This window comes from Peromyscus maniculatus, chromosome 19 (assembly GCF_049852395.1).
Source record: "Peromyscus maniculatus bairdii isolate BWxNUB_F1_BW_parent chromosome 19, HU_Pman_BW_mat_3.1, whole genome shotgun sequence".
NCBI classification, from domain to species: Eukaryota; Metazoa; Chordata; class Mammalia; order Rodentia; family Cricetidae; genus Peromyscus; species Peromyscus maniculatus.
In genome coordinates, this window is record NC_134870.1 from 38,036,572 (window position 1) to 38,049,260 (window position 12,689).

The 12,689-nt window shown below is 39.8% G+C and overlaps 1 protein-coding gene across 7 annotated transcripts in view; it reads left to right on the forward strand.

Annotated features, from left to right (window-relative positions):
- The window catches only part of Ap3s1 (adaptor related protein complex 3 subunit sigma 1), a 62,480-nt gene that overhangs the window by 8,372 nt on the left and 41,419 nt on the right, over positions 1-12,689 (forward strand). For 6 of the 7 annotated variants that reach the window (XM_076555218.1, XM_076555220.1, XM_076555223.1 and 3 more), the window contains exons 2-3: positions 3,879-3,970; positions 7,450-7,561. The exons of the other annotated variant lie outside the window; for it this stretch is intronic. In XM_076555218.1, coding sequence (XP_076411333.1) covers positions 3,879-3,970; positions 7,450-7,561 — 204 coding nt within the window. The remainder of the gene's footprint in view (positions 1-3,878; positions 3,971-7,449; positions 7,562-12,689) is intronic. 7 annotated transcript variants of the gene reach the window in all.

A 12,689-nucleotide genomic window follows, 5' to 3' on the forward strand; every position in this document is an offset into this window, starting at 1 on the left:
ATGTGTCTCTGCCAGTTTCCTGTTCGTTAAGAAATCTCTTTGGGAACCTTTTGACTAGGACCAGTTTGCACCAGTTGCTTGGCAGTCGTGTTTGGACTTTATTATCTGAGGGATTTCTCTTGCCTGTTCTCTATGTCAGATCTTCAATTGCTTGAAGATCTTTGTTGCCTTATCATGGTGGAGCCAGGGACTTCTTGGGGAAAATGTAACAAGAAGTAGATTTTATGAGACCTCGATGTTCTGAAAGTCTTAGTGTAAGTACATTGATTGAGATTTAGAATTCCAGGTCAGAAGTACTTCTTCCATGACTGCAGACTGTGCCACCTTTCTGTTTCCAGGGTTGGCTTTCAAAAAGTCTGCAGCAAGTCTGGCTCCTCCCTTTGTGTGTATGAGGATTTTACTGATTTACCGGGATGTATAGACAACTCCTGTTTCTGAAGTCTCAGAGCTCCTTGCTGTGAGACTGTTCACATCCATAGCGTGGGGTGCTCCATCAGGTCTTTCGTTCTAGAAGCTCTCATTGTCTACTGTAACCATTTCTTGGTTTCTTTGTATTCTGTTTTGATGCAGGAATTAAGCCCAGGGCCCTTGATTGTGCTAAGCAAAGGCTGTCACCGAGTTACCTAAATCCCCAGTCCTTCTCTCTATTCTGAGTCTGTAATCCTTCATTCTTCTGGACTATTGTACATTCTTAAAATGTTCTCTTTTCTTCTATGCCTCCTCTCTTGTGTAGGCATTTTCCTGAAGTTTTTTTTTTCTAGTTTTTCTTGTGTTACAATTTTCATGATATCCTTAATTTCTGAATTTTACTTGTTTCATAGTATACATCTCTCCTGAGTGTTTCATATACAGAGCTCAGACCCTGCTGTTAGAATTTGGAGTCTATGAAGGAAGTTCAAGTATGTTGTTTTAAGTATGTAACAGGAGTAGAAATGGTACCAAGGAGCATGGAGGTAGGAAGGACAGCTTTTTTTTTTTTTCTCCTGAGAGTCAAAAGAAGAGTGCACAGAGTCCTGGTGTTTAGCTGAGACTTAAAGAGGTACTAGTAGCAAGTGGGATGAGCAAGGTGTTTCAAGACAGAGGCAGGGGACTGGAGGGAGCAGTGAGCATTCACTGTGGCTGATGTGTGGGTGGGGAGAAACCGCAGGTGAGCAAACTCCACAGGTAGGTCCAAAGTAAATTTGGAGGATGTTTATGCTATGGAGGGGAATTTTGTGTATTAATTGCCAGTTTGGATTCATATTGGTGATTTAAAAAAAAATTTAAGAGCCTGTTTTTAGAGCAGACAGACTCTCAAGCCCTTTTGTGCTCCAGTGACCAAGGTCTTCCTTTCACCAGCCATGATGGGGTTAGCGTTGATGAACCTGTGCAGTGGATGCTAGGAATGAGGGATGGAGAAGGATCTGTCCAAAGTCTCAGTCTGACCTCATAAACTGGAGGTGGTTGGGGGCTGTGGAAACTAAGGATACCCAAAACTCTCTTCCTAGGATGCTCTCTAGGAAGTGGGGGTGTCACTTACTTAAACTTTCTACCAGGAAATCCCTTTACCCCACCTTGCTATTTATTGCTGTAATATATTGATCTGAAAATACTGAATAACAGACTTCTCTTGGGTCAAAGAGAGATCCTAGGACTCCCCGCCCCCCGCTTGCAGGAGCCCCAGGGGGCCAGGCTGGGTTCCTTCCATCTGCAAGTACCTGCAGAAGAATATCTATTTCATTTCACTGGAGTTGGAAAAGGGATCATGTCCTACTTTGCCACCCTTCCCAGAGCAGGGGAGGGATGGAGGGAGGCACACCGAGCTTAACTTTAGGTTGGAGCTGCAGCTGTGCAGCCTTCCAGTGTCATAGAGGAATCATTTACCCAGGACCGGTCTCTCTGTTCAGAAGCTTGAGTCTTTATGTACAGAGATGAGAAACTGTTAATGATCTTTTCATTAAAAGTTTGATTGAAAACTAAAATAATTTGCATTTAACTGTTGACTTTTTTCTACCTAGTTGTAATGTGATTAGAGAATATAATTTTTGTGAAACCAATCCTTTAATATTTGCTATTCATCCTTTTGGTTTTCTTATAGTTTAATTATGTTTTTCTTTGGCTCAAAGTCTCACTCTGTAGCCAGGCTATCATCTGACTTTCCATGTAGTCCAGGGTTACCTTGAAATTGGAACCCTCTTGCTTCAGCCTCCTACATACTTGGATTACAGGTGTGTGCCACTATTGCTGGCAATATTTTGTTTCTGTGACTTGCAATATATGTGTCATTAAGCAATGTTTAGTTTTGCTTGGATTTGAATTTTATCCTAATGGAATGATTATGTATCATTGTGCTCCTTGCCCTTTCTGTTTCAGCTGTGGATTGAAGTGTGTCTCTCCCAGATTCCCATGTTGGAGCTCCAGCCTCAATGGAATGGTATCTGGAGTTTGGGAAGTATTGAGTTTAGATGAGGGCGTGAGAGTGGAGCCCTCTGGTGGGAGTAGTGTCTTCCCAAGAGGTGCTGGAGAGCTTGCTTCTGCTCTCTTTCTCTGCCACATGAGGACCCAGTGAGAAAGAGCTCACCCACAGGCTAGGAGGAGAACCGTGCACCGGAAATGACAGCTGGGATCTTGATTTTTGGGCTTGTAGCCCCCAGACTTCCACAGAATAAGCCGTGCATTGTAGCCCCCCAGTCTGCCTCTTGCTGTTGCGACAGATTGAATCAAGGCACTTTTACTTTTCACATTATGATTTGGAAATGTAAATGGTGAAGGGTAAGAATATATCATAGTTTATCCATTCTGGGAATGGAGGATATATGGATTACTTCAGCTCTTTTTTTTTTTTTTTTTTTTTTTTTTTTTTTTCCCCCGAGACAGGGTTTCTCTGTGTAGACCTGGCTGTCCTGGAACTTACTCTGTAGACTAGGCTGGCCTCAAACTCACCGAGATCCTCCTGCCTCTGCCTCCCCATACTTCAGCTTTTAAAAGGCCATTTTATAAGCGCTTTCCTGTTGTATATATTAAGAGTTTGTTATATGTATGCCATTGCTGACAATTTTTTTTTAACCTCAAAACACTGGATTCGTAGGGGTCAGCAGCGTATGAGGAGTACAAGTGTTGATGAATGAAACTTGTGAACTGTTAGTGCTGCTTACCCGTGCACTGGCGGGCCGGGCATTTCTCTGCCCTGAAGTTGTGTTGAGTGTTACACCTGTGCCAGTGTGGCTCCTGAAGTGTTACCGTTGTTCCTTTAACTGATGTCACCGACTACTTGGAGCCTTAGCATCTTTGTATTGTTTGTGGACCATCGTATTTCCTTTCTTGTGAGGTTTCTCTTCATAATTTTGCTCACATTTTTAATGACTTGGGAAGCTAGTTCTTTTTTACTGGGATAGGAATTGCTTGGTTGAGTTTAGAAAATATCTACTGAACCAATTCTTGGTTTGGGGTCTTATTTACATAAAGATGAGTAAGATGGACTCATTAACCTCAATTTGTGTTCCATCAAGGTTCATTTTATCTGTAAACCAAGCTTCTCTCTTGTCCCTGCACTCAAATATACTTAACTCTGGCTCCATGAGTTAGTCTAATGTTATTTCCCGGCTTAGTTTAGCCGTTTGTAAAGCATCGGTCTCCGGTACTAGCCTGTGTCTGCTTTCCTCTTTCCCCGGTGTGTCTGAGTGTTCCGGTTCTTTCATGGTAGTGGTAAACGATAGTGGATTTTCCTCTTTTTCATCAAACTATGTGGGGTTTTGCTTCTGTAATCTGTCTCTGATTTCCAAGGACCCTTCCCTTTTGTTTTTCCAGATTAAAATTACTATCTTTTATTTTCAAAATGTCTTAAAATGCTGTTGCACCTGTAAACTTGATCCTAATGCACATGAATTCTCCTTTCTCAGAGTGAAGATACGCAACAGCAAATCATCAGGGAGACTTTCCATTTGGTGTCTAAGCGAGATGAGAATGTTTGTAATTTCCTAGAAGGAGGATTGTAAGTAAAGCATTTCATGGGTATTTCTAATTTCTAGTGTGTGATAAAAGTATATACTACTAACCAATTTATGATGAAAATTCCTCATAATTAATTAAATTAGGTAAATTAATTGCTATCACTGTTAGGCATAACTGATCTATACACTTTTTAACATACTCAGTCTTTCTAAAAATTTCCCTCTCCCAGCCTTAATCTTTTCCCCCAGTTTTTTGTGTATCCTTCCAGAAAGTGTATTTTATATTTACTGACATATAAAAATATAGCCTTAAAATATTTTACTTAGGAGATCACAATGTTCATTTGCATGTTGCTTTTTTTAATTAGTATTTTGTAAAATTTTGCCTATGAATCTATCTGGAGAAATGGAATTTATCTAGGAAAGTTGCTAGCTGCCAAACCTGACGACCGGAATCCGATCCCTAGGACCCACGTAGTAGAAGGAGAGAACGTACTCCAACAAGTTGTCATTTGACATACCTACATCCACACCCACACCCACATCCACAAATAAATAAACGGAATAGATGTTTAAAACGTCTGAAACATCATTCTTTCCAATGGCTATAGGATTCCTAGGGTGAATGCACATAAAAATTCAGATCATATCCTTTGTTTTATTATAAACAAAGTCCAAGTCTGTTTTTCAAATCTATCTATGTACCTAATATAACCCTAGTATAGATTCAGCTAGTAGATGTTTCTATTTTTAAAATGAAAAAATTAGCTTGCAAACTAAACAAATACTGTAAATACTTCTTTTTCTTTTTCATTGTTTGCAGCATTGGGAATTAAACCCAAGGCTTTGTGCATGCTAGGAAAGTGTTTTCCTACTGATGTGCATCCCAAACTCTAAATAAATACTTTAGATGAATGGATTCTATTGAAAGCAGTTTACCTTCAAATATTTCCATAAATACTTTTTCCCCAGTTATATGATTAATACACTTAATATTTTCTCATTGGGAATTAAACTAAGTATCAGAAAAGCCTCATGAATGGTAAGATGCATATTGTTATTATATGTCAGGCAACAGAACCCATTTTTGTCTGACCATACGCTTTTTTTTAATCATGTGGGAAGTTTACTTGCATATCAGCAGCCAACTCGTCTTTAGTTACATTTTAAAATGTTCTATCATGCTGTACTTCAACATGTAATGCATATTTATAATTTGTAGGTTTTGGTGTTAACCCCTCCAGACTCTAACTTAATGACCAAGACAACGACTTGTTCTGCTTCTGTTCAGCCTCTGTAGGAATCTAGTCGTCTTTGCCACAGCTATTGCTTCTTTCTCTTAGCCCTTTACCTTATCTCACAGACTCCCCCTCACGTAGTGCATTGCACAGGTAGAGTGGTGAGGACCAGAGTGATAGAAAGGGCCCTGTTTGGATAGGAATTATGCTTTGGATTGAGATTTTTTCCTAACCATATAAAAATGGGAAGTGGTTACTGTGCCAGAGATGAGGCTGCTCATCCTGCTCATCTGTCCTTGTTCTGGTTTTGAACCTGGCTAGTCAGTTCCCTGGGTCAGATTGTTCAAATCCTTGGAACTTCATTTTCTCCTCTAAAATGAAATATTAGGTCTAAGAAGATATCAAAAATTAGGACTTTCTGTTTATAAAATTTTACATACTGTATTTTACCTCTGTACTGTCTAGTTTTTTTTTTTTTTTTTTTTTTTTTTTGTTAATTTGACATCAGAGAGGAGGGAGCCTCAGTTGAGAAAATGCCTCCATCAGGTCCAGCTGTAAGTTATTTTCTTCATTAGTGATCAGTGGGAGGCCCAGTGTGGTACCATCCCTGGGCTGGTCATTCTGGGCTCTATAAGAAAGCAGGCTGAGCAAGCCATTTGGAGCAAGTCAGTCAGCAGCACCCCTCCATGGCCCCTGCATCAGCTCCTGCCTCCAGGATCCTGCCCTGTTTGAGTTCCTGTCCTGCTTCCTTCAGTGATGGACTTCTATGTGAAAAGGGAAGCCAAGTTAACCCTTTCCTCCCCTGCTTGTTTTTTGGTCATGGTGTTTCATCATAGCAATAGAAACCCTAACTAAGGCTTCATACAAGAGTTTGTATCAGTATTAGACTTGTTTAAAGTGAAGTTGTATTTTCAAAGCCAACTGTGGACTTGCCTTGTAGAGGTCCTTAGTTTCTCTGAGCATTAATTTACTTTATAACACATTTTTCAGAAGCATGGTCTTTAAAACAAAACAAAAGACAAGCTATAGTGAAATTGCTGAGGTGCTTATTTCACCCCTTCAGGGAACAATTGTGACTGTTGTCATAACCAATTTCAGAATGTTTGAAGTGCACATACAGACTTTGAAGTTAAATCCTCTCTAGACAAGTAACAGCATAGTAAGAATCCTTCATCCCACCCCCCACCCCCACAAGATTATTTATTTTTGCTCTTACAGGACAAGGAAGTAGTATGTACTTAGAGAAGTGGTTTCTATAGAGCTTGTAAGGTTAGTGTTATATTTATGGAATAAGAAAAATGCCACACCCTATATTGTTGTGAATATGCTCTCTTAGTTCTGATTGTATGTAGCCTAGTTTTAAATTATGTTAATGTTGAAGTGGTCTTGAGAAGGTAAATTTGGTATTATAAACTCGACTATTATACAGCTACAGTGTATTTGGAAATATATAAGATGCCTCAGATGATTCCTAAATTCTTTTAAAACTGCTGAATTCTAATCAATACGAATAAAAGTTTTTTGATGGAAGAATTGAGTATTCATTAGCCCAGTGTTCTTACATTTCGATTTGAGAACAATATTTTTAAAGAGCATCTGTCTAAAACTTAAGAAATAATCTTTTTTTTCTTCTAGCTAATAATCAGTCTTAAGCTGTGTATTTTACTGTGACCTATGAAGTTATATCTTGTAAGCAAAAGCACTTGCACATACTCTGTGATCTGGCTTTTGCCTGTTCCTTTAGCCTCATTGTTTACTAATCTACTCTTGTCTACTGGCCTCCTGTCTCCTTGAAAGTGCATATTGTCTTGATGAAAGACTCTTTTCAGCCATTGCTACCTTACTCCAAGGTGCTCCTCTCTTCATTTTTCCGTGGCCCACCCCTAATGATTAGATGTCAGCCTAACTATTACTTTCTTTCTCAGTGTCCATTCAGAAGGGGTATGTCAGGACCTGCCTTGGTTCTCTGTGTGACACCTTCCCTTACCTATTAACTTTCTTGTCTCTCTTGTGCTATCAGTGCCTGGCACACCGTACTTACCCAGTGAATACTTAAATGAATAACTAACTAAAATTAAGTACTGGCTTCTTTTACTTGACATTTCTGAAGACTACAATATTGCTGTCTTAATTTACTTAACTTCTGAAGTTTACTTGAATGCTATGCCATTGTTGCATTTTGTTTTATAAAAGGTTTTAACAAATGCAAATTTGCTTGAGCTAATGAAATGTTCTGTATTTTGTTCCCTACACCATTTTAATTATTTTGTTTTGTCATTTAGATTAATTGGAGGATCTGACAACAAACTGATTTATAGACATTATGCAACACTATATTTTGTCTTCTGTGTGGATTCCTCAGAAAGTGAGCTTGGCATTTTAGATCTAATTCAAGTAAGTTAACAGTTGCATCTTAACTACCTTTAATTAGTTTTTTTTATTATATTTTTATAAACTTAAGATTAAAATTTGGTGAAAATATTTTGTTTGATAAGAAGTGTTCCATAGTTGATACTAGATGGTATGCTGTGGCATATTGCCTGACATAAATCATGTTAGAGGAAAGATTTATTTTGCTTCATAGTTCTGGAAGTTTCAGTCTGCCAGCTGATCCCACTGCATCGAAGTCCATGGCAAAGCAGTAGCGTAGTGGAAGAGCATGGCAGAGGAACCCTGTTGTCCTCATGGCAGCTGGGAAGCAAAAGGGCCAGGGACAAGATAGACATTTCAAAGACACCTCCAGTGGCCCCTTCCTCCAGCTAGGTCCACTTCCTGATAGACTGGTTAGCTATGAACTTGTAAGAAGATTTATTCACCTAGAAAGACAGTGCCCCCATGATCCAGTTCAAACCATGTCAAGGGATATAGAAACTAATCTGATGAGGACTAATTACAACTAATTTCATCACGCCTTTTCTGTTCCTGTGAGTTACTGCAAGGAGCCCAAGATTGTGAGTGTTTCTGCGTATGTCCAAATCTGACCCTAAAGACTTCACATTCCTAGTCTCCCGAAAAGCTTTTGTAATGTCCATAGAACTCAAGGTCAGTAGTAAGAATGCTGATGGTTGAACCTCATCTGTTAACACTGCTTCAATTCTTGAAGTTCAATCTTGCTTCTTCGTCATTGCCTTCAACCTTCACAAGTAATAGGTTGTGTGTGTGTGCTTGTGTGCATGCGCGTGCATGCATGCGTGCATGCGTGTGTTTGTTTGCTTTTTCATATTGTTGAGCCTAGAGATGTTGTATTTGTTTCTTCCAGCATATTTTCTTTTAAAATGTCTCTAGATTCCATCTCCTGTTATCAGACTAGTCTTCCTCCTACATATTTAGTTGTATTTATCTCGTTGTACCTCCCATGCCTTGAGGATTTTGTCAACAACTGACAAGTGTTGGAGATTTTCCTCCAGTTGCAAACTGATAAGTTAACCTAGTTTAAAGGATGGCGGCAGAAGTGGAGACAGAGACTTCTAGAATTATTAACAGCAAAAGCATTATCCACAAAACACCCCAAACCATACTAATATTTGCCTGTACTAGTTCTCAGTCTCAGAACTAGTGAGAGTCTCAAAACTGGCTGGCTGTGAAGAAGCTAGGTGATGCCTGCTCATCACACAGGTGGGGGATTCCCCGGCTTAGGGAGCTGAAATTCTTTATAATGGGTAAATCATATCTGCTCTGGGGAGGATGAGATTCTCTTTAAGGGAAAAGGTAAACTTGTCCTTTCCTCTGGAGGAAGACACTATTTTTCCAAGGCTGTTTGTCAGTGTGACAGATTTGAAAAGATAGTCCAAGACTGCATGTGTGAAAGTTCTTGGGGACTTGGTGCTCACATGTATAGCATTCAGTAGCCCCGTGTCTTCAAACCTGGAACGACACCCCTTCAGAATTTGCCTTCTGCCCTAGCTTTCTGTTCATATGTAGACCTCGTTTTTATACAAACTGCAAATCAGACTGTTATCTCAGTTTCAGTTTCTTCTCAGCCGTCTTCATATCTTTCCATGTTTCTGTTTCTCTTACTCTAGGTCCATCTGACATATTTGTCATTCTTGCTGATCCTACCTGTGATGGGGGAATGTCTTTCTGTACACTGTGAATATGTGTTGCTCTGATTGGTTGATAAATAAAGCTATTTGGCCTATGGCAAGGCAGCTTAGAGGCAGGTGGGAAATTCACAGGGAGAGACAGAAAGAAGGCGGAGACACCAGGCAGCCGCCCAAGGAGCAACATGTAATGGGACGCAGGTAAAGCCACGGAACATGTGGCGATACATAGATTAATAGTTATGGGCTAATTTAAGATGTGAAAGCTAGCTAGCAAAAGGCTTGAGTCATGGCCATGCAGTTATAATTAATATACACCTCTGTGTGCTTACTTGGGGGATGTGAGTGGGAAAGATTTGTCCAGACCGCCAGCAGGCCGGGACACAGAAAAGCTCCGACTACAGACCTGGGTCTCTCTTGTCTTTATTCAGTTTAGATTCCATGGGTAGTCACAGTGTGCATAGCCTTCTATGCACTTAACTCCTGGCCTGTGCTCACATGTGTGAAAGTATGTAGAGGAAAGTGAGCAGTGCTGTCCACTGATCATATAGTTCATCTCTGTGGTCCATTTTTTTTCACCCTAACGTCACTTCCTCAGAACTAGCTAGACCTCACTTCCTAGAGCACTAACAAAATAGAAGCAGTCAGAAGAGAACGTTGGCAAGCTCTTGCTATCTACCTACCTGTCTGTGTGTGTTCTATAAGGGCGACCCTCACTGTGCTCCTTTTATAGTAGTTTTCACTTCCTCTTGCTCCAGCACCCCCTCCCTCCTCGTATCATTTTATCCTCTCTTCTAAATTGTTCCCTCAGCCAACACTGTGCTCTCTCACCTTTACTCCCCTTCTGTCACTGATTTAATTTTTCTCTCTCCTTTGACAGCAAAATATTTTGTTAAAAAAAAAAAAAAAGGTAGATCTGAAACCCCTTTGCCCCCCTGCACTTTTGTTGCTGAATTGCAAAGGTCTTAGCAGTCTTGATTCAGATGCTTCACTCTTGATGAGTACTTTCTCTACTTGATTTTGAGGATAGTTTTCTTCACTGGTTTTTGTCCTGCACCTTTAGTTACTTCATTGGGGCCTCTCCATCTCACCTACCTCTAGTTGTTAATAATGTCCGAGGGTTCTGTCTTGAGTATCTTCTTTTTGTTGCTTTATTCCTTTGCTAAGGTGATTTGATCCAAATACTATCTGTGTATTGATGGTACCAAATTTAATCTTTAGCCCAGATCTTTCCTTTGAATAACTGACTGTGAAGCCCAATTTTCTGCTGGACGTCTCCACTTGAGTATTATATGAAGATCTCAAGCTTCCTGTGTTCCAATCTGAGGTAGATCTGAAATCTGTATTTCCTGTAGTGTTTGTTTTATTGTTAGTAACAGCTTTACTCTTCCCGTGCAGGAGGCAGAACCTGAGTACTTTCTTGTCCTAAGGTCTCATTCTCTGTGCCCTGCCTCCATCTGAAGTCAATCTTTGTCTGACCACTTGCTACCTACCTTCTTCACTGTTACCACCTGTCCAAGCTACCACACTTACCTGTATTGTGGCAGTTCCCTGGCTGGTCTCCCTGCTTCCACTCTTTTGGGTCTTTACTAAGTACATCAGCCAGCAGCCATTGCAGTATGCCGCATATCACACCTTTTATTCTAGACTCTTCCTAACCTCCTCTTGACTAGAGTAAAAGCCACATTTGCCCATTTGTTAGAGGCTACCCTGGAGCCTGTGTGTTCTAACACCCACCCTGCCCCCATTGCTTATCTTCCTTCTGCCCCCTTCTCATGTGCTTAGCCTCTTGCTGATGTAACAGGCATACTTCTTTTTCACAGTTGGTTCTTGCTGACTTCTGTACCTGGAGTGTCCTTTCATTTGATACCCACTTGGCTGGCTCCATGTCATTCTTCCAGATTTTGACCTAGATACTACCTTTTCAATATGGAAATCTCCAGCCATGCTTTTTAAAAATCCCCTCTATATTTCTAACATCCATCTGCTGTATTTTTTTTCCATAGCACCTGTTACCGTTTTATATGCCGTATGGTTGACATAATTATGTTATTTATTGGCTTATCTACCAGAACTATATATTGCATTGCGTTATTTTTGATTTATATAAGAAATAGTAGGTCTTCAAGCAATAATTGTTTGATGAGTGAATAAATGAATGAATTTAATGCCCACATACAGTATATAGCATAAAATAACTGACAATAAAGCCCAAAGGCTAATTAGAATAGTTATATAGAAAATAAAATATAACTATCACTATATGCTATTGACATTTTCTTATCTGAGTTCTGCTTAATGTGCTAATTTGTGAGAGTCATTAAGCCCTCTATATGTACTGAGGACTTTTATGTTTTCAGTTTATATGCAGTACCATCTCTAAAAGCTAAAGAAAGAAGAAGAAGAAAACTTTAACTTTAAAAAGGTAGTTGTGGGCCAGAGAGCAGGTAGAAGCACTTGGCGTACAAGCTTGCTGGACAGACCCAAAGTGGAAAGACCCACATCCATGAAGTTGTCCTCTAACCCCATATACCCATGTGGGTGGGCTCGGGCGGGCAGGCGGGCGGACACACACTAGTGAATAATTCCTAAAAATTTAAATGTAAGTGATGCAAGTAATTGTATCGGATCAAGATTATCAAGAGGAAATACACAGAATTTGTTTGTTTGTTTGATTTCTATCTGAATAGTACACAGAGATGTGGCATCAGTAAGTTGTAAGCTGGGAAAAGCTGCATGTAAAAGATTTCTTTTTCAGTTGAGTTACGGATTTTTAAATCTGCAGGAAGGAAGCATCCCTGGATTTTAAATGAGAAATTACTGAATGGCCAATCTTAGAAATATAAGTGGGAAGACTAAAGCTTTTGGTATTGTAACTGTTAATAAGTAAAAACAATAAATGATAGTGGAGCTATAAGTATATTACTTTATTCTTAAACCTGTAATTCTGGGTTTTTGTTTGTTTGTTTGTTTGTTTTAAGACAGGTTCTCATTATGTAGTCTTGGCTGGCCTCATACTTATTAGGTAGGTCAGGCTGGACTCGAACTCGCAGAGATCTGCCTCATGGGTGCTGGGATTAAAGGTGTGCACTACCATACTTGACAAGTCTGTAATTCTTTTTTGTTTGTTTTAAGATTTTAAGATTTTATTTTTATGTATTTGTCTGTGCATGTGCATATGAGTACCCAAGGAAGCCAAAAGAGTGTTGGAACATCTGGAACTGGAGTCACAGGCACTTGGGAGCTGCCCAGTGTAGATTCTGAGAACTGTACTAAGGTTTTCTGAAAGAGCCTTACATGTTCTTAACTACTGATCTATCTCTCCAGCTCCCAGATCTGTAATTTCTTGCACTGAGTTTTGAGTATTTTGGCAGGTATCAGTTACATGAAATCACAAAGTAATCATGGTAAGCATTTACTGTGTGTCTGTTTCTCCCTTCTCCCCTCATTCCTTTCTTCCTTAATTGGTGGTGGTGGTGAAA